This window comes from Corylus avellana, chromosome 3 (genome assembly GCF_965113065.1).
Source record: "Corylus avellana chromosome 3, dhCorAvel1.hap1.2, whole genome shotgun sequence".
Classification (NCBI taxonomy): domain Eukaryota; kingdom Viridiplantae; phylum Streptophyta; class Magnoliopsida; order Fagales; family Betulaceae; genus Corylus; species Corylus avellana.
In genome coordinates this window covers 28,310,061-28,329,652 of record NC_142492.1, presented here as the reverse complement: position 1 = coordinate 28,329,652, position 19,592 = coordinate 28,310,061, and the positions used below count along the sequence as shown (strand labels likewise).

General features: G+C 38.4%; 1 protein-coding gene across 1 annotated transcript; it reads left to right on the top strand.

The window, feature by feature from the left end:
• Positions 1-262: 262 nt before the first annotated feature.
• Positions 263-5,853, top strand: LOC148587055 (G-type lectin S-receptor-like serine/threonine-protein kinase RKS1). The gene is made up of 7 exons (XM_088514062.1): positions 263-1,565; positions 2,374-2,506; positions 2,902-3,100; positions 4,489-4,699; positions 4,835-5,072; positions 5,176-5,326; positions 5,408-5,853. The coding sequence occupies exons 1-7, from the start codon at positions 281-283 to the stop codon at positions 5,720-5,722; spliced, it is 2,532 nt and encodes an 843-aa protein (XP_088370188.1). The 5' UTR covers positions 263-280; the 3' UTR covers positions 5,723-5,853.
• The last annotated feature ends 13,739 nt before the right edge of the window (positions 5,854-19,592 follow it).

The following is a 19,592-nucleotide window of genomic DNA, read 5'->3' as shown; positions in this document are numbered from 1 at the left end:
CTTTCACCCACACACTGAGTCACTGACTAACTGACACACGGCAACACCTTCTTTCACAAAATCACACAAAACCATTCTCATGGTGGTTTCTATTTCCTCCATTGTGGACCTACTTATTAAATATCTCACCTACTTCCCAGACTTTAGCACTCCTGAATCTTTTTAGTCCTGTCAAATATTACTCCTATTCAAGTTCAGTTTGATCGTTAATCTTAGCCCAATCCCACTGACACACAGCAATCTTGTTGGTCAACCTATAATCTTCATCGGAAAAATCACCATGAATCCGGCTAAAGAGTTATTGAATACATCGTTGCTTCTCTCTCTACTTGTTTTCCGATTTTGCATTTCCCTTGACACCATTTCCGACATTTCCCCAAACCAGCCCGTTAAAGACGGTGACATCCTGGTTTCGAAAGGAAAAACCTTCGCACTTGGGTTTTTCAGCCCAGGAAACTCTGGCCGCCGCTACGTCGGAATATGGTATAACAAAGTTCCTCGACAAACCGTTGTGTGGGTGGCAAACAGAGACATCCCTCTCAATGACACCTCCGGAGTCCTCTCCATCAACGGCCATGGAAACCTCGTCCTTAACAGCCAAAACCGAAGCACCCCAATCTGGTCTACAAACGCTTCAATCTCAACCACAAACAATTCTTTGGCTCAGCTCTTAGATTCTGGGAATCTTGTTTTGGTTCTACGAGACAGCCAAAGGGTTACATGGCAGAGCTTCGACTATCCCAGCAATACTATGCTTCCGTTGATGAAACTTGGGCTGGACCGGCGGACCGGGCTCAGCCGATACCTAACATCTTGGAAGTCCGAAGATGACCCGGGAACCGGAAGCTTCTCATTGGGGATTGACCCAATTGGGTACCCACAATTTTTGTTAAATAAGGGCGCAACTCCATGGTGGCGGGCCGGACCTTGGACTGGCGAAAGATTTAACAGTCTACCTGAAATGAATCATAATCCTATTATCAAAGGCAGTTACGTGAATAATCAAGATGAGGTCACGCTTATGTATAATGTAACTGACCCTGGAGTTTTTACTAGACTGGTGTTGAATGAATCAGGAACCGTTGATCGATCCACGTGGGTTGAGGCAAGATGGTTCGTGGTTTGGTCTGATCCGAAAGAGCCGTGCGATATGTACAAAGAGTGCGGTCCAAATAGTTATTGCGACCCGTACAATCCAGACAAGTTCCAGTGCACATGCTTACCTGAGTTTGAACCCAATTCGACCCGTAATTGGTACTTGAGAGACGGGTCGGGCGGGTGTGTGAGGAGGCAGGGAGTATCCGTGTGCCGCAGTGGAGAAGGGTTTGTGAAGTTGGCACGTATGAAGTTACCGGATACTTCAATAGCACGTGCGGACATGAATCTGAGTTTGGAGGAGTGTAGGCAGGAGTGCTTGAGGAATTGTTCTTGTACGGCTTACACCAGGGCAGACGTGAGAAGGGGAGGGATTGGGTGCTTGGCATGGCACGGGGATTTGGTGGACACTAGAATCTTCTCCAATGCAGGACAAGAATTATATATACGTGTGGATGCAGTTGTGCTAGGTAATTTTCCATTTTTATAACTTTTTCTTTATCACTATTTTTTGAATCGGAAAATGTTATCTGAATGTCTATTATATATTTTATCTTACTTGAATTCTAACCCACCAGCAACAAGTGGATTTTTGTATGATTTTCTAAACTTGTATTGATGTATTCCTTATTTTTTTATGTCCTTATTTGTCACACATGCCGCATCTGATCTTTGATATAATGAAGACAGTTTCATGCATTCCCCTTAGGATGAGGATCATGTTATTAGATTTCCTCAATTTTATTGAAATTCGGATAATTTAAGAAAGCGGGACTATATAGTTCATTTGCTCTAAACAATTTAAGATGTAGGATTCACTTGTTCAAGACAGTTTGGCTTACAATCTTATCTGTTAGGCTGTTTGAATTTATGTAAAATTCGAAAAGCCTAATAATAAGAGATCCCAATCATTCCCTTAAACCCATATTCCTTTCTTCCACTCCCTTTTTTCTTGCAATTTTCATCAATATTTACCCGTTATGTTCAATTACCCTCTTCGATTTATGATGCCAATACAAATAATGTTTATGTTAAATTACCATTTATGCTAAAAATTTATAGGAATAAAAAAAATATATGTAAATTTAAATATTTAATTAATATTGAACACTCTCCTTATCTGTGAGTTCAAACTCTTTTGTATTCAAAACAATTGTTTTGATAGCATGTTAAATCACCATTTATCTTAAAAAACTTAAATCAATAAAAAAAAAAATGTAATAATTTAATAATATTTTAACAGTTTCTTTCTTTTCTTTTATTTTCTTTTCATTTTAGCTCAAAATTCAAAGAAAAAAGGCCTTATTAGGAGCAAGAAGATATTGGCAGTTCTTATAGTTTCTGTTGCTGTAATGTTGCTTCTTTTGGTCTCCATTGGATATTGGCTGGTAATGAAGAACAAAAGAGGTAAGTAAACTATTTTCACTATTTTATTTGAACCAGTTTGTATTTCTTTTTTCTATTCATCTATTTCTTTATTTCTAAGCCTGGTAATTAATGAATGCTGTCAAGGTGACTTTATGTTGTAAACCAATAATCAGATATTAAAAAATAATTAGTTTGGTAACCGAGGAGGCAAGAAAGAAAGTCGGAATTTTTACTGCCATAATCAATCAATTACCAGAAGAGCTATAAACCCAACTCATTTCATCCTACCAATGATAAAATGGAAAATTTTAAGGTTGAATTCTGCAGCTTGTTCTGCTCCTCTATTTCATTATTTTCTTTTAATGCATTTCTTTTTGTGTTGGAATTCATAATTGCAAAAACAATCTTTTGTAACGATGTGCTTGCATGATTGGACAGGGAGCAGAAGACAAAAGTCCCATTGTTTAATGACGATACAAATGGCGCACAATCATTTCTTCGAGATTTTGCGAAGCTTGATGAAACTAGAAGAAAACCAGATGTGCAATATTTTGATCTGAGCACCATAGTTGCTGCCACGGACGATTTCTCCCTGTCTAATAGGCTTGGACAAGGTGGTTTTGGCCCGGTCTATAAAGTTAGTTTCTTGCACGTACACATTAAATGTAAATATTAACCAATATTACTATTCCTATTTCAGTACAAGTTGAGAAATGGTAGAGCATCTATCCCATCTTTTTTTTTTTTTTTTCATACATTTAAAAAAGAAAAAAAAAATCAAAAATGAATCATTAGATTTGTAAGATATATGAGATACTTATGGGTACACATAGAATTACAAAGGGATTGAGGCCTACACATTGACGTGGCAAGAGCTATGTCGGTTAAAAAAAATTCTCATATTCGATTAAGAAATAATAAAAAGTTATTCTTTCGATCATCTTCATATAGTGAATTGATGAATTTACTATTTAATTTGTGTGTGACCCACATAATAAGTTCACAAATATAGTTATTAATTTATTGGATTTGCAAAAAGAGATAGTTGAAAGATGATTGTGTAGCATGCCTCTACTAAACTCGTTCTCGTAATGTCTACGGAATGTGACAAGCACCCGTTTGAAGAAAGTGATCAACGGGTGCTTGAACGTCTAAAAAATTTATAAGAAAAATGATTTTCCCCTCTTTTGAATTCGAGAATTAAAAAGCAAAACTGATTAGAGACGATTTTAACGAGCAAAGAGAAGAACCAGAAGAAAACAGAGTCAAAGAGGGACGAAGCTCCAATGAGGAACAAAGAAAACTGAGCCAAAGAGACAAATGCTCAATGACAATGAATTTTTTACAAAAAGGATTTCTTGTTCAGACCCACGAAGGATGGATATATATATGTGTTGACAATGAATCCTGAAGTTTTAATTATGACAATTTTTTTGTTCAGACCCACGAAGGATTTCTTGTTGCAGACGTTCAGACCCACAAATTTCAATGTTTGAACCACAATTAAAGCAGACGTTTTTCAAAGAAATTTGTCGAATCATCATTTCAAGTAGGGCGGTTTTCAATCAAACCAGCCTTATAAAAAAAAATCATATCACGAGTTTCTAACATGGGATGTAAGCATGCTTGGTGGCATTAAAAAGCTAATTCAAATGAAGTTTATTGGGTCAAAACGAGATCTAAAGAGAAGATTAAAACCCTGGAGAGTGTTTCTCATTTGAAGTTACGTTTGAATGAGTTACTTGTTTGGAAGCCGGTTCAAACAAGTGTTTGGTAGGTTTGAACAAGGATTTTATAAAAGCACTCCGTTGAAGTCTCGTCTAAAGTTAGGTTCGCACGAGCCCCTACTTGAATTTAAATAATACTTTAACATGCACCTAGAGCAATATTTGATGGAGGGATTCACATGGTGGTTTACATGCATGGCTACATCATACATGCATACTATATATAATGTTAAAAAAAAAAAAAAAAAAAAGATAATATATGTTAATTAATTGGTGTAAGTTCCCATTATAATTGCAGGGTCAACTAGCGAATGGACAGGAAATAGCGGTGAAAACACTCTCAAAAAGTTCAAAACAGGGCACTGAAGAATTTAAGAACGAAGTTAAGCTGATAGCAAAACCCCAACATAGAAATCTTGTGAGGCTTTTTGGTTGTTGCATTCACAAAGAAGAGAAGATGTTGATCTATGAATACATGCCAAACAAAAGTCTTGACTTTTTCATCTTCGGTATGAATTCTCTTCAATCACCACTCATTTTCAATTATATAAATGTGAGAGTAAAATTTTATTATTTTTTTGGCATGTAAGTATTGTTTTCACTATGTATTATTGATAGAATCTTAATTTCATGTTTTGGGTCAGACGAAATAAGAAGGAAATTGTTAGATTGGAGAAAGCGATTTGACATTATTTCTGGAATTGCTCGAGGAGTCTTATATCTTCACCAAGATTCAAGGCTAAAAATCATCCACAGAGACCTAAAAGCAAGTAACGTTCTACTGGATGCGGCAATGAATCCAAAAATTTCAGATTTTGGGTTGGCTAGAATGTTTGGTGATGATCAAGATGAAGCAAATACAAGAAAAGTTGTTGGCACATAGTATGTCTCTCTCTTTCTCTCTCACACACACACATGGACCTACAATGCTACTAAAAACAAAACTTAGATGACCATCATTTTTTGTTTTTTGGTGTAATTGCAGTGGATACATGTCTCCAGAGTATGCAATGGAAGGGTTATATTCTATAAAATCAGATGTCTTTAGCTATGGTGTCTTGACACTAGAGATAATCAGTGGCAAGAGAAACAATTATTATCACATCGGAAGTCCTTCCCTAAATTTGATTGGATATGTAAGTAAAAGCCTAAATTTGATTGAATTTTACCCCAGGTGGCAATTACTCTAAAGATAAAAACTCTTAAATTTATTGCAGGTATGGGACCTATGGATGGATGGCAAAGCCTTGGACGTAGTTGATCCATCATTGGGTCAGGAATATCCCACTCATGAAGCTCTGAGATGCATTCAAATTGGGCTCTTATGTGTGCAAGAACAAGCCACAGATCGGCCAACCATGCTTGAAATTGTCTTCATGCTTGGAAATGAAGGAACTGTTCCATCTCCTAACAAGCCAGCATTTATCAACAGAAGTTACAAAACCAGTACTTCTGGTCTGGATTCCTCAAGCTCTAAAGGACCACCTACTTCCTTAAATGAGCTGACCACCACCATGCCTGAAGGTCGTTAAACTTGTGTACAACTATTTGATCTCTACATTTGTAAAAATTGGTCTGTAAAACTATGAATGTTAAGTAACATGATGCTTCTGAGTTTTATCCTTCAGGTCAACCTTATTTCTTTTGTTGGTTTAATGACCGACATAGGCAGTCGATAACGAGTCAACTATTCAGTTTCCTTAAAAGCTTAGAATTTATTTTCAGACACCATGAGTTTTATTTTTAGTAAATGTAGAAACAATAAAAATGATTCGCACTCATTAATACCATCCCATGTACTTAAATAGTTTTATCCCCTATACAAATGAGGATACAAATGCATCTTCATGAAAGGATATGGGTATTTTTCAGGAAGAAAATTAAAGGATATGGAAATTGGGTGGTGATGTAGACCGGGAGAGAATTACAACCCTATTAACCCCATAATTTTAAAAATCTCTTCAATAATTATAAGTTCTTCTCAAATAAATCCTCTAAAATTTTATTTTACCCCTTTAAAAGTTTTTGCTTTAGTTTTGCCCACCTAATTATTAACATTCGGGTTTCACCCCTAAATGTAGACCAGATTGCCCACAGCTTTATAGACGGCATGGCCTCCCAATAAGGATGGTGTGACCTCCCAATCGGTGTTATTCAATATGAAACATTCTTGAGAGAATTTTTCCCTTATTCCCCATAATTATATTCTTAATAAAAGTCAGGATTTATAGAAAAGTTAGTTATTTGCAAGTTTTTGTTCTCACCACAACACGTTTCAGCAAATGGGATTTTCTTTTTCTTTTTCTTTTTTCTTTTTTTTTTTGTTAATGTAAATTAGTCCAAATTGAATTGCACCATTAAATCACTATGATCAAGTCCAAAGAAACTCATACTTATAGCATCAGCAACTGGTGATGGGTAATACCATCGACTTTCTAGAAGCGGACCAAGTGCCTTCTAGGCCCATGGGCCATCGGGCCACTTTAACCTTCGGCCCACAAGCCTTGATCCATAGGGAAGATTGAGTGACCTCTCAAGTTCCACACCAGCCGATGAGTGTTCTACCGTGAAACAATCCTTAAGTAAACCATCAGTTAATGGCCCCATGATTTGAGCATCGAATTGGGCTATTGGCCCATGGCTCTGGCTTTGGCCGATCTACCTAATGGTTGATTCGTGAGGATGTCTTTCCTTTCCATTGAAGTTCTCGTTCGCTGTACTTTCTTTGTTGGGCACACTTGTCTTACTTGTAATGACCAAAGTCATGTTAAGAGAGCCACAAACCCCCTAGGCCAAAGGTATGCTCGATATTACTTTCAGCCCTACTGTAACATCCCCAGCCCGTTAGGGTTAGGTTTGTTAATGATTTTCTTACTCGCAAAGATCCATAAGGTTTATCAACTAAACAATACTAGTATAACCATGAATGCATGAAAGTCTAGATTATCATGTCTAAAAATAATAACTAAACTGAAATATTCTTGTTTAACAGAAATATGTCTCACAACGAGATAGATATCCTTATTAAAATAAATTTATCAATTTTTGAAAGAAAACTGTACCAAGGCACTTATTAACTCGACTAATATGAAATCATGAGAAATCCTAAATACGCCCGCCCCCATTCCGGCCTCCTAGTGCAGCCTGGTCACCACCTGAAACAAGAAATAAAAACTGATGAGCCCAAAGGGGGCCCAGTAAGTGAAATCCACAACCATGAGCAGTTTTACTCCTTGTCCCGTTTTGAAAAATGGAACTCATAACTACATATGTTCCCAGTATATTTTTAAAGAAAACAGAAAGCAATTAAAATATATTTTCATTAACAAAATTTATGATAGTCTTTATCTCATACTAGGGCCCATGTATACTGTTACCCCCATATACTAGGGTTGCGCGGTCCTTGCGACCTGGGATGAGATACTGTGGCCGCAGCCCCGTCCCCTGGCCAGCCGATTAACTCTGGGTGCACTCAACATGGCAAAAATAAAACTATGATGGAACCACCTTCTGGCAGAGCCTCCTTCAGCGGTTGCGCCTCCATCCTTAGCATCGGTACCGAGCTTTTCTCTTGTTTCTCTTGGGCCAAAAATACACTCCTCCCTACATGTGCCCTCATTTTATAACATTCTTTTATAATTGCTTGTACTTCTCTAGGGCAACATGTAGGAGGGTTTATGATCATTGTCTCAAAATTCTCTTTATAAACATCACTATTTTCACAATATTTATTTTTCTCAAACTTGTCATGCATGTAGCAAAATCCCATAATATAAACAAAATAAGCATTTGCAATTGAAAACAAAATTGCATAAATAGCATGACATGATAATTTTTTATGGAAGGGATAATAAATTCACTTACCTCTTGACTGCAGTAAAATTTTCCTCTGACTGCTAACTAATCCCCTGAAGGAAATACAGACACATTACTACCCTCATACGCGTCACAACAAAACGTTCTACTACTATTATGAGTTGGCTTGCTAATCAATTGAGAATGAACTTACTTAGGTATTTAGGTATATTTTCTCATAAAATTTTCAGAATTTATTTTATTTAGTAGTACTCCTTTATATATATATACTTTAAGTTCTTCCATACTATATATATATATACACTGCCCACTACCCCATCTATATATATAGATGAACAACTTGAATACCATATATATATATATATATACACGTCCGTCAGCATGCTATGTATATATATATATATATATATATATATATATATATATATAACTCTACCGTGCGGTATATAATATACCTCCGTCAGAATGCTATATATATGCAAAACCTGTAACTTTATATGTGTTGGTATATTTTAAGATACTATATATATATATTTTTTGAAACATTCAGATGTACATATATTTGAAATCCTTCAAATCATTATATATATATATATACTTTAAAGTACTCATGTATATATATTTATAAATCCTTCAAATCACCATATATATATATATATATATATATATATATAGTTGCACGTGAGGAGTAAAACAAGAAGAAAACAAATCTCTCTTTCCCACTACAAGACCACACGGCAACCAAGGCAAGAAGACACTAAATTTGACAAAACACTAATGCTCTCCATTAAGTATATATATATATATAAGAAGAAGAAGAAAGAAACAATATGTGAGGCAAAAACCATACCTGACGCACAACAGGAAGAGTGACGTGAGGAGAAAAAGTGAGTGGCAGGGAAATTCTTCCTTTTTTTTTTTTTTTTTCTTCCTTTCTCTCTTCCTTTCCTGGTGTGCGGCAAGAGTTTGTTCCTTACCATTATATAGGCTTTAGAAAAGAGATAGAAAATAGGTTTTGAGGAGCTTAGGGTTTTTATTTTTTTTTTATTTTATATATATTTTTTTTTTAAGTCGGTGCCTAGGCTTTCCATATATATATATTATTTATATTTTACTCTTTTATTTTATTTACTTATTATTACTATCATTATTATTATTATTATTATTAATATTATTATATATTTTTAATTTGTCTATTCTCATTGTTAACCTAAGCCAACCCTTTTTTTTAAAAAAAAAAAAAAAAAGACTACAAGTCAACTACAAATATTCTAAAGGGACTTAGGATTGTCACAATCCTCCCCCCTTATAAAAATTCCGTCCTCGGAATTTGGTGAACAACTAACCCACTGACCATAGGAATTACCTGATGTGCTAGAGTCGCTTTGAGGCCTGTCAGCTTTCACCCAAACAGATACGGGTACTTCTCCCGCATGCTCTCCTCCAATTCCCATGAAGCTTCTTCCACGGAGTGGTTATTCCATAAGACTTTCACTAAAGAGATAGTCTTGTTCCTGAGGACTTGTTGCCTTCTATCCAGTATTCTTGTCGGTGTCTCCTCATAAGTCATGTTGGATTGAATATGCAGGGGCTCACTTTCCAATACATGTGTGGGATCCGGTACGTACTTCCTTAGCATGGATATATGAAATACATTGTGGATTCCTGTTAAGTTTGGTGGTAGTGCCAAATGATATGCCACTGTGCCAATCTTCTCGAGAATCTCGAAGGGGCCCACAAATCTGGGGCTCAGCTTTCCTCTTCTTCCGAACCTCATTACTCCTTTCATAGGGGCGACCTTGAGAAAGACCTTTGTGCCGACTTCGAATTCCAGTTCTCGTCGTCTAACATCGGCGTAGCTCTTCTGTCGACTCTGAGCTGCTGCTAATCTCTGCTTAATCACTGCTATCTTCTCACAGGTGTCTTGAATGATCTCTGGTCCGAGTAATTTTCTCTCTCCTACTTCGTCCCAGTATAATGGCGACCTACACCACCTCCCGTACAAGGCTTCATAGGGCGCCATCTCGATGCTAGCGTGATAGCTATTGTTGTAAGCGAACTCTATCAATGGAATGTATTGGATCCAGCTTCCTTTGAAGTCCAAAACACATAGTCGCAACATGTCTTCCAAGGTTTGAATTGTCCGTTCAGTCTGTCCGTCTGTTTGAGGGTGAAACGCTGTGCTGAAGGTTAGCTTTGTTCCCAATGCTTCCTGTAAACTCCTCCAAAATCTAGAGGTGAATCTTGGATCACGATCCGACACAATCGACACAGGAATCCCATGTAATCGTACGATCTCCTTGATGTAAAGTTCGGCAAGTCGATCCATACTGTAAGTCATCTTGATGGGTATGAAGTGCGCAGTCTTAGTCAACCGATCAACAATGACCCATACTGCATCTTGGCCACTAGGAGCTCGAGGAAAGCCTGACACAAAATCCATCGAAATACGTTCCCATTTCCACTCAGGAATAGGTAGGGGTTGCAAAGGTCCCGCAGGTCTCTGGTGCTCTGCCTTAACTTGCTGACAAGTGAGGCATTGTTCTACATACCGTGCGACATCCTTCTTCATTCCTTTCCACCAATAATTTTTACGTAAATCCCGATACATCTTGGTGTTACCTGGATGGACTGTATATAGGGACTGATGGGCTTCTGACAAGATGACTCTCTTCAGTTCTGCGTCCTTGGGAATGCACACTCGGTTGCGAAACTTTAATATCCCATCTCCACCAATGTGAAAATCCGATTGTACCCCTTTTTCAACTTCCTCACGACATCGAATAATTTCGTTATCTGATAACTGGGCGGTTCTAATTTGCTCCATTAAGGTCGGCTCCAAGCTTAGGCTACTCATGTAAGACTGGATTTCTCCCACCATCATCTCTACTCCGGCCCTCTCCAAGTCAAGGAGTAGTTCCTTTTGCATGGTGAACATGGTAGATACGCTTCCAACAATAGTTTTTCTACTAAGAGCATCAACAACTACATTCGCCTTCCCTGGGTGGTAGTTGATTGTACAATCGTAGTCCTTTAGGAGTTCCAGCCAACGTCTTTGGCGCATATTGAGCTCTTTCTGGGTGAAGAAGTATTTCAGGCTTTTATGATCTGTGTAGATTTCACAACGCTCCCCGTATAAGTAGTGTCGCCATATCTTAAGAGCAAAGACTACCGCAGCAAGCTCAAGGTCATGAGTCGGATAATTGCGCTCGTAGGTCTTCAACTGTCTCGAGGCATAGGCGATTACTTTCCCTCTCTGCATTAGTACGCAACCCAACCCTTTGTGTAACACCCCGGTCCCATATTGGGAAGATGAGAAGAAGCCCACATAGAGTGGGTGGTTTATAGAGATAAGTCATGGGTGCTAAGTCCCACATTGCCTAACTACTAGGTGAAACTGGGCTTTATAATGAATTCTAGGGAAACTCCAAATTGACTAGTCCTTTTGGGGTAATAGCGCAGATGTGGCTAGCGCTTTTCCCTGGGTCGTTACACTTTGTGTGAGGCATCACTATAAATTACAAATCCATCTGATCCTGATGGGAGAGTGAGGACCGGTGCGGTGACTAAACGTTGCTTCAATTCTTGGAAACTTTGTTCACACTCCTCTGACCACTGAAATTTTCCGTTCTTCCTTGTAAGTTTGGTCAATGGTGCTGCCAACCGAGAAAACCCTTCAACGAATCTCCTATAATAGCCGGCAAGACCCAGAAAACTTCGCACCTCATGGGCATTCGACGGCCTCACCCAATTGACCACCGCCTCCACTTTCCCTGGGTCTACTGCAATTCCATCCTTGGTAACAACGTGCCCCAAGAACGCCACATTGTCCAACCAGAATTCGCATTTCTTGAATTTCGCGTAGAGTTGGTGTTTCCTCAAGACGCTCAACACCGTCCGCAAATGCTCTTCATGCTCCTCCCGACTCTTTGAGTAGATTAAGATGTCGTCGATAAATACCACTACACACCGATCGACAAGCTCTCGAAAAATCCGATTCATCATATCCATGAAAGCTGCCGGAGCATTAGTTAACCCAAAAGGCATAACTAAGAATTCATAATGCCCATACCTTGTTCGGAACGCTGTCTTTTGTACATCCTTCTCTTGAATCTTGAGTTGGTGATAGCCGGAACGAAGGTCAATTTTTTAGAATACCTGTGACCCTTGGAGCTGGTCAAAGAGGTCATCAATCCTCGGTAATGGGTATCTATTCTTGATTGTCACCTTATTCAGTTCCCGATAGACGATACATAGTCTCATCGACCCATCCTTTTTCTTCACGAATAGGACCGGTGCTCCCCGTGGAGAAACACTAGGGCGGATAAAACCCTTGTCCAGAAGTTCTTGTAACTGATCCTTGAGTTCCTTGAGCTCCAACGGTGCCATTCTGTACGGAGCCTTGGATATGGGTGCAGTGTTTGGTAATAAGTCAATGGTGAATTCGATCTCCCTGTCCGGCGGTATCCCTGGCAACTCTTCTGGAAAAACGTCCGCAAATTATCGTACTATAGATATTTCCTCAAGCTTGCATCCTGATTTTTCTTCTGTCACGCAAGCCAAGTATCCTGAACACCCATTTCTCAGTAATTTGGTCGCCCGTAGTGCAGATATCAATTTGACTGTGCCGGTATTCTGATTCCCCCGAATCTTGAACTCTGCTGCTCCTGGTGGTCTAAACACAATCTCCTTATGGAAGCAGTCCACACAAGCATGATACATGGATAGCCAATCCATGCCTAAAATAATATCAAACCCGCTCATCTCAAAGATAACGAGATTCACGGGCATGACATGGCCTTCAACTAAAATAGGACAATCCTTAACTACTAAGGTGCATAAAATTGTACTCCCTATCGGTGTAGCAACTGCTAAATTTACATCTAAGGCTTCAGACTCCAGACAGCAGGCTTTAACAAATAAATACGACACAAACGAGTGTGTTGCCCCTGAATCAAAAAGAACAGAAGCTATACCAGACGAAATAGGAAGAGTACCTGTTACTACGTCGTTTGACGCCGCTGCATCACTTGGTGTCAAAGCATATACCCGAGCAGGTGCCGTGGTTCTCTGTCCCTCTGAGCGGTTCTGATTGGCTTGGTTGTTGGCAGGAATCCTACAGTCTCTCGTGATATGTCCAGGTTTCCCGCACTTAAAGCAGCCTGATTGCCCGTAGAGGCAATCCCCACTATGCATCCTACCACACTTCTGGCAGGAAGGACGTTGCTCGGCCCCTCTTTGGTTATGGAATTGCTGAGGTGTGTAACTCCTCTCTGCTGGGTGGTTAAGTCTCCTCTTATTGGCATGGAATGATTGTCCCCCTGAGCGGTTTCCTTGCGGTGCAGTTCTCTTTTTCTGATTAAAGTATTCCGAGTTCATTCTCTGTGTCCGCTCAATTACTGCCGCCTTGTTGATCAAGTCTGTCAATTTGCAAATTTCGAATCCCACAATCTGATTCATGATGCGCGGCTGTAACCCTCGTTCAAACTTTCTTGCTGTGAGCTCTTCTGTGGACACCAAGTAAGGCGCGAAGCGAGAAAGTTCAATGAACTTGGTAGCATATTACTCCACCGTCATTGATCCTTGAATCAAATCTGTAAATTCCTGGGCCTTGGCCTGTCGAGTAGTTTGAGGAAAGAATCGTTCCAAGAATGCCTCCTTGAAGTCCATCCAGGGAATGATTGCTCCTAGTCGTTGTTGCAGGTGTTCCTTCTGAGCGGTCCACCACCGTTCAGCTCCCTCAGTGAGGTAGAAGGTAGCATACTTGACCCTCTGTTCTTCGGTGCAGTTCATCACATCCATCAGCTTCTCTATTTGTAAGACCCAGTTTTCGGCAGCTATTGCGTCGGGTTGTCCATCAAAAACAGGAGGGCGTTGCCGATTAAAGTTTTCGAAAGTACACCCTTGTTGCCCTTCACTGGATGTTCCTCCCTTGGTATTGGTACCCATTGCCAGTAAGCTCACAAGTTGCGCCGCCAACGCAGTCAAAGCTTTCGGTTGCTGGTTGGCAGTGGTGTTTCCTCCGTTCCCAGCCTCGTTGCCTTCGGTATGACCCTCCTCAATGTTGTTAGTACGGCTGCGAGTCGGGGGTGCCATTGCTCTACGTCCGAGTTAAAAGAGAAGAAAATAATAAGCAATTAGAATGTATTCATGTACTATCTATAAGTGACTACAAAGACAGACTCTACTTGGCCGGAATGTGGCTTCCCATTACCCCACTACTTCTATCAATAGTTCTAATTCTTAAAGTCTACAGAACCTTATAACCTTTGCTCTGATACCAAAATTGTAACATCCCCAGCCCGTTAGGGTTAGGTTTGTTAATGATTTTCTTACTCGCAAAGATCCATAAGGTTTATCAACTAAACAATACTAGTATAACCATGAATGCATGAAAGTCTAGATTATCATGTCTAAAAATAATAACTAAACTGAAATATTCTTGTTTAACAGAAATATGTCTCACAACGAGATAGATATCCTTATTAAAATAAATCTATCAATTTTTGAAAGAAAACTGTGCCAAGGCACTTATTAACTCGACTAATATGAAATCATGAGAAATCCTAAATACGCCCGCCCCCATTCCGGCCTCCTAGTGCAGCCTGGTCACCACCTGAAACAAGAAATAAAAACTGATGAGCCCAAAGGGGGCCCAGTAAGTGAAATCCACAACCATGAGCAGTTTTACTCCTTGTCCCGTTTTGAAAAATGGAACTCATAACTACATATGTTCCCAGTATATTTTTAAAGAAAACAGAAAGCAATTAAAATATAATTTCATTAATAAAATTTATGATAGTCTTTATCTCATACTAGGGCCCATGTATACTGTTACCCCCATATACTAGGGTTGCGCGGTCCTTGCGACCTGGGATGAGATACTGTGGCCGCAGCCCCGTCCCCTGGCCAGCCGATTAACTCTGGGTGCACTCAACATGGCAAAAATAAAACTATGATGGAACCACCTTCTGGCAGAGCCTCCTTCAGCGGTTGCGCCTCCATCCTTAGCATCGGTACCGAGCTTTTCTCTTGTTTCTCTTGGGCCAAAAATACACTCCTCCCTACATGTGCCCTCATTTTATAACATTATTTTCTCATTGCTTGTACTTCTCTAGGGCAACATGTAGGAGGGTTTATGATCATTGTCTCAAAATTCTCTTTATAAACATCACTATTTTCACAATATTTATTTTTCTCAAACTTGTCATGCATGTAGCAAAATCCCATAATATAAACAAAATAAGCATTTGCAATTGAAAACAAAATTGCATAAATAGCATGACATGATAATTTTTTATGGAAGGGATAATAAATTCACTTACCTCTTGACTGCAGTAAAATTTTCCTCTAACTGCTAACTAATCCCCTGAAGGAAATACAGACACATTACTACCCTCATACGCGTCACAACAAAACGTTCTACTACTATTATGAGTTGGCTTGCTAATCAATTGAGAATGAACTTACTTAGGTATTTAGGTATATTTTCTCATAAAATTTTCAGAATTTATTTTATTTAGTAGTACTCCTTTATATATATATACTTTAAGTTCTTCCATACTATATATATATATACACTGCCCACTACCCCATCTATATATATAGATGAACAACTTGAATACCATATATATATATATACACGTCCGTCAGCATGCTATGTATATATATATATAATTGTAACGACCCAGGGAAAAGCGCTAGCCACATCTGCGCTATTACTCCAAAAGGACTAGTCAATTTTGAGCTTCCCTAGAATTCATTATAAAGCCCAGTTTCACCTAGTAACTAGGCAATGTGGGACTTAACACCCATGACTATCTCTATAAACTACCCACTCAATGTGGGCTTCTTCTCATCTTCCCAATATGGGACCGGGGTGTTACATATTGGGAAGATGAGAAGAAGCCCACATAGAGTGGGTGGTTTATAGAGATAAGTCATAGGTGCTAAGTCCCACATTGCCTAGTTATTAGGTGAAACTGGGCTTTATAATGAATTCTAGGGAAACTCCAAATTGACTAGTCCTTTTGGGGTAATAGCGCAAATGTGGCTAGCGCTTTTCCCTGGGTCGTTACAAGTGGTATCAGAGCCACCTAGTAACGCCAGGTCATGTGGTACTGGAGCACTGCATGACGTGGACCTGACGAGGACGTCAGGAGTTTAAGAGGGGGAGTTTGTAACACCCCGGTCCCATATTGGGAAGATGAGAAAAAGCCCACATAGAGTGGATGATTTATAGAGATAGTTATGGGTGCTAAGTCCCACATTGCCTAGTTACTAGGTGAAACTGGGCTTTATAATGAATTCTAGGGAAGCTCCAAATTGACTAGTCCTTTTGGGGTGATAGCGCAGATATGGCTACCGCACGGTAGAGTTATATATATATATATACTTTAAAGTACTCATGTATATATATTTATAAATCCTTCAAATCACCATATATATATATATAGTTGCACGTGAGGAGTAAAACAAGAAGAAAACAAATCTCTCTTTCCCACTACAAGACCACACGGCAACCAAGGCAAGAAGACACTAAATTTGACAAAACACTAATGCTCTCCATTAAGTATATATATATATATATATATATATATATATATATATATATATATATATATATATATATATATAAGAAGAAGAAAGAAACAATATGTGAGGCAAAAACCATACCTGACGCACAACAGGAAGAGTGACGTGAGGAGAAAAAGTGAGCGGCAGGGAAATTCTTCCTTTTTTTTTTTTTTTTTCTTCCTTTCTCTCTTCCTTTCCTGGTGTGCGGCAAGAGTTTGTTCCATACCATTATATAGGCTTTAGAAAAGAGATAGAAAATAGGTTTTGAGGAGCTTAGGGTTTTTATTTTTTTTTATTTTATATTTTTTTTTTGGGAAAAATATAAAAAAGCCCCCCAAACTACCAGCCGTTTTCGATTTAGCCCCCTAATGTTCCAAAAGTGATAAAGTAGCCCCCTAAACTACCAAACTATTGCATTTTGGCCACTCCGTTAGTTAAAACCGTCAGTTTGGACGGAAACTACAAAACGACGTCGTTTGTTACAGGTAAGTTACTATAATGCCCTTTTGGGAAAAATATAAAAAAGCCCCCCAAACTACCAGCCGTTTTCATTTTAGCCCCCTAATATTCAGAAAGTGATAAACTAGCCTCCAAACTACCAAACAATTGCAATTTGGCCACTCCGTTATTCATTATCGTCAAATATGATGAAAAATTTAAAACTACATCGTTTTGGCAATGGTAAGTTACCAAAATGCCATTTTTGGAAAAAAAATATCATATTAAAACAAGCAAGCAAAACGGCGCCGTTTTGCTTGAAATTAGGGTTTCCTTACACTTACCAAAATGATGCCACTTTGGAAAGTGTTAGGAATTAAAAGAAAAAACCCTAGACCCCAGTTTATCTTTCTCCCCAAAACCGCCGGCCATCACGTCGTCTATCTCCGACAGCCTGTAAATCTTACCCATAACTCAATCTTTTTATTGTATTTCATGGTATAGCTGTCGGATCGGTGTTGTTTATCTACGAACGTGATTTTTTTGTTTGATTTCTACAATGGGTAAGAATTTTTCGGTGGCGCTTCGTAGCTAGTGGATGGTGTGGCCGGCGGTGATGGATGGTGGTGGCAGGGGCAGTCGTTTTGAGAGAAAGAGAGAGAGGGGCGTTGCTTTTTTTTCACTTGAGGGAGAAGGTTGCCGGAGATAGAACGATGTGGTGGTCGGCGGTTTGGGGGAGAGAGATAAACTGGGGTTGGGGGTTTTTTCTGCGTGGTGTCTAAGGTTTTTTCTTTTTATTCCTAACACTTATCAAAACGGCACCGTTTTGGTAAGTGTAAGGAAACCCTAATTTCAAGCAAAACGGCGCCATTTAGCATGCTTGTTTTAATATGATTTTTTTTTCTAAAAGAGCATTTTAGTAACTTACCATTGTCAAAACGACGTAGTTTTGAATTTTCCATCATATTTGACAGTAATGACTAACGGAGTAGCCAAATTGCAACTGTTTGGTAGTTAGGGGGCTACTTTATCACTTTCTGAACATTAGGGGGCTAAAATGAAAACGGCTGGTAGTTTGGGGGGCTTTTTTATATTTTTTTCAAAAGGGCATTGTAGTAACTTACCCGTAACAAACGACGTCGTTTTGCAGTTTCCGTCCAAACTGACGGTTTTGACTAACGGAGTGGCCAAAATGCAATAATTTGGTAGTTTGGGGGGCTACTTTATCACTTTTGGAACATTAGGGGGCTAAATCGAAAACGGCTGGTAGTTTGTGGGGCTTTTTTATATTTTTCCCTTTTTTTTTTTAAGTCGGTGCCTAGGCTTTCCATATATATATATATATATATATATATATATATATATATATATATATATTATTTATATTTTACTCTTTTATTTTATTTACTTATTATTACTATCATTATTATTATTATTATTATTAATATTATTATATATTTTTAATTTGTCCATTCTCATTGTTAACCTAAGCCAACCCTTTTTTTTAAAAAAAAAAAAAAAAGACTACAAGTCAACTACAAATATTCTAAAGGGACTTAGGATTGTCACACCTACTGCTGTAGTTATATATATAGAAAACATTGTATTGACTTAAGTATCAAAGTGTCTGAGTTGATATCTCTAGCAAGTCACCCCTTGTGTTTTTTATTTTGCAAGTACCCTAGACCAAGTCGAGGGCTAGGTAGCGATCAACTATATCAACCGCGACTAAATTTAACATCAAAATCTCCTTGAAAGAAAATTTAAGATATCCCACAAGAATCAAAAAGACATTTTCTTGGTTACAACAAATTGCATTAATATGAAGTCTCCATCACCTTAGTTATGATAGTGGCAGGAGTAGTTCAAATAATTAATGTGGCCAATATTAGATAATTCATGAAAACACTCTGTTCCAGCAAGAAATTGATACATCAATACATCATATCATATACAAAGCAATTAATATCCAGCTCTAATTTGTGGCTAAAGCTGCTCCTGGGTCACCAATTAATCAATTCTAGACAACTAAGAAGCAACTTTCTGGTTTTTCCACGATCATATCCCATGCCAGTGTATGTAATAAAATAAAGTACTTCCTTTTCTTAGTAATTTTTTTTTTTTTACATGTCCGTCAAGATAAAGAAAAGCAAAAAGGAGATTCAAACTAATAACATCCGCTTCATAAGGTATGGTTTTCAACTGACTAAACTACCCTTAAAGACTTCTTAATTAGTTTCATTTACACAGTCGCTTGCATTGACATTTGTCACATTTCAAAAACAACAAATGCTACCAGAGCAAAAACATGAGTGGGGGAGACCTTGTTGATTAGAATTTCTAGAAAAACAACAAATGCTACCAGAGCATTCCTGGCGCCAGAGGGAAGATCTTGTTTTGAACATTTCTTGCACAAGATTGAGAACATGAAGGAAACCATCAGATTATCTGTAACAATAAATTGATGAGGCATTGCATTGAGTCTCAAGGTGGACAATTAATTAAGGCTTGTCTAAACTTTTAGATGCAATTTGTGTAGCAGACAATGAAACCAATTAGCTTTGGAAATTA

What these genes read in the sequence shown, in the direction of transcription:
- LOC148587055 (XM_088514062.1), top strand. Translation starts at nt 281, where the DNA reads ATGAATCCGGCTAAAGAGTTATTGAATACATCGTTGCTTCTCTCTCTA. An exon ending in TGTGGATGCAGTTGTGCTAG is followed by an intron (nt 1,566 to 2,373) that starts GTAATTTTCCAT and finishes TTTTCATTTTAG; the next exon opens with CTCAAAATTCAAAGAAAAAA. An exon ending in TCTTGACTTTTTCATCTTCG is followed by an intron (nt 4,700 to 4,834) that starts GTATGAATTCTC and finishes GTTTTGGGTCAG; the next exon opens with ACGAAATAAGAAGGAAATTG.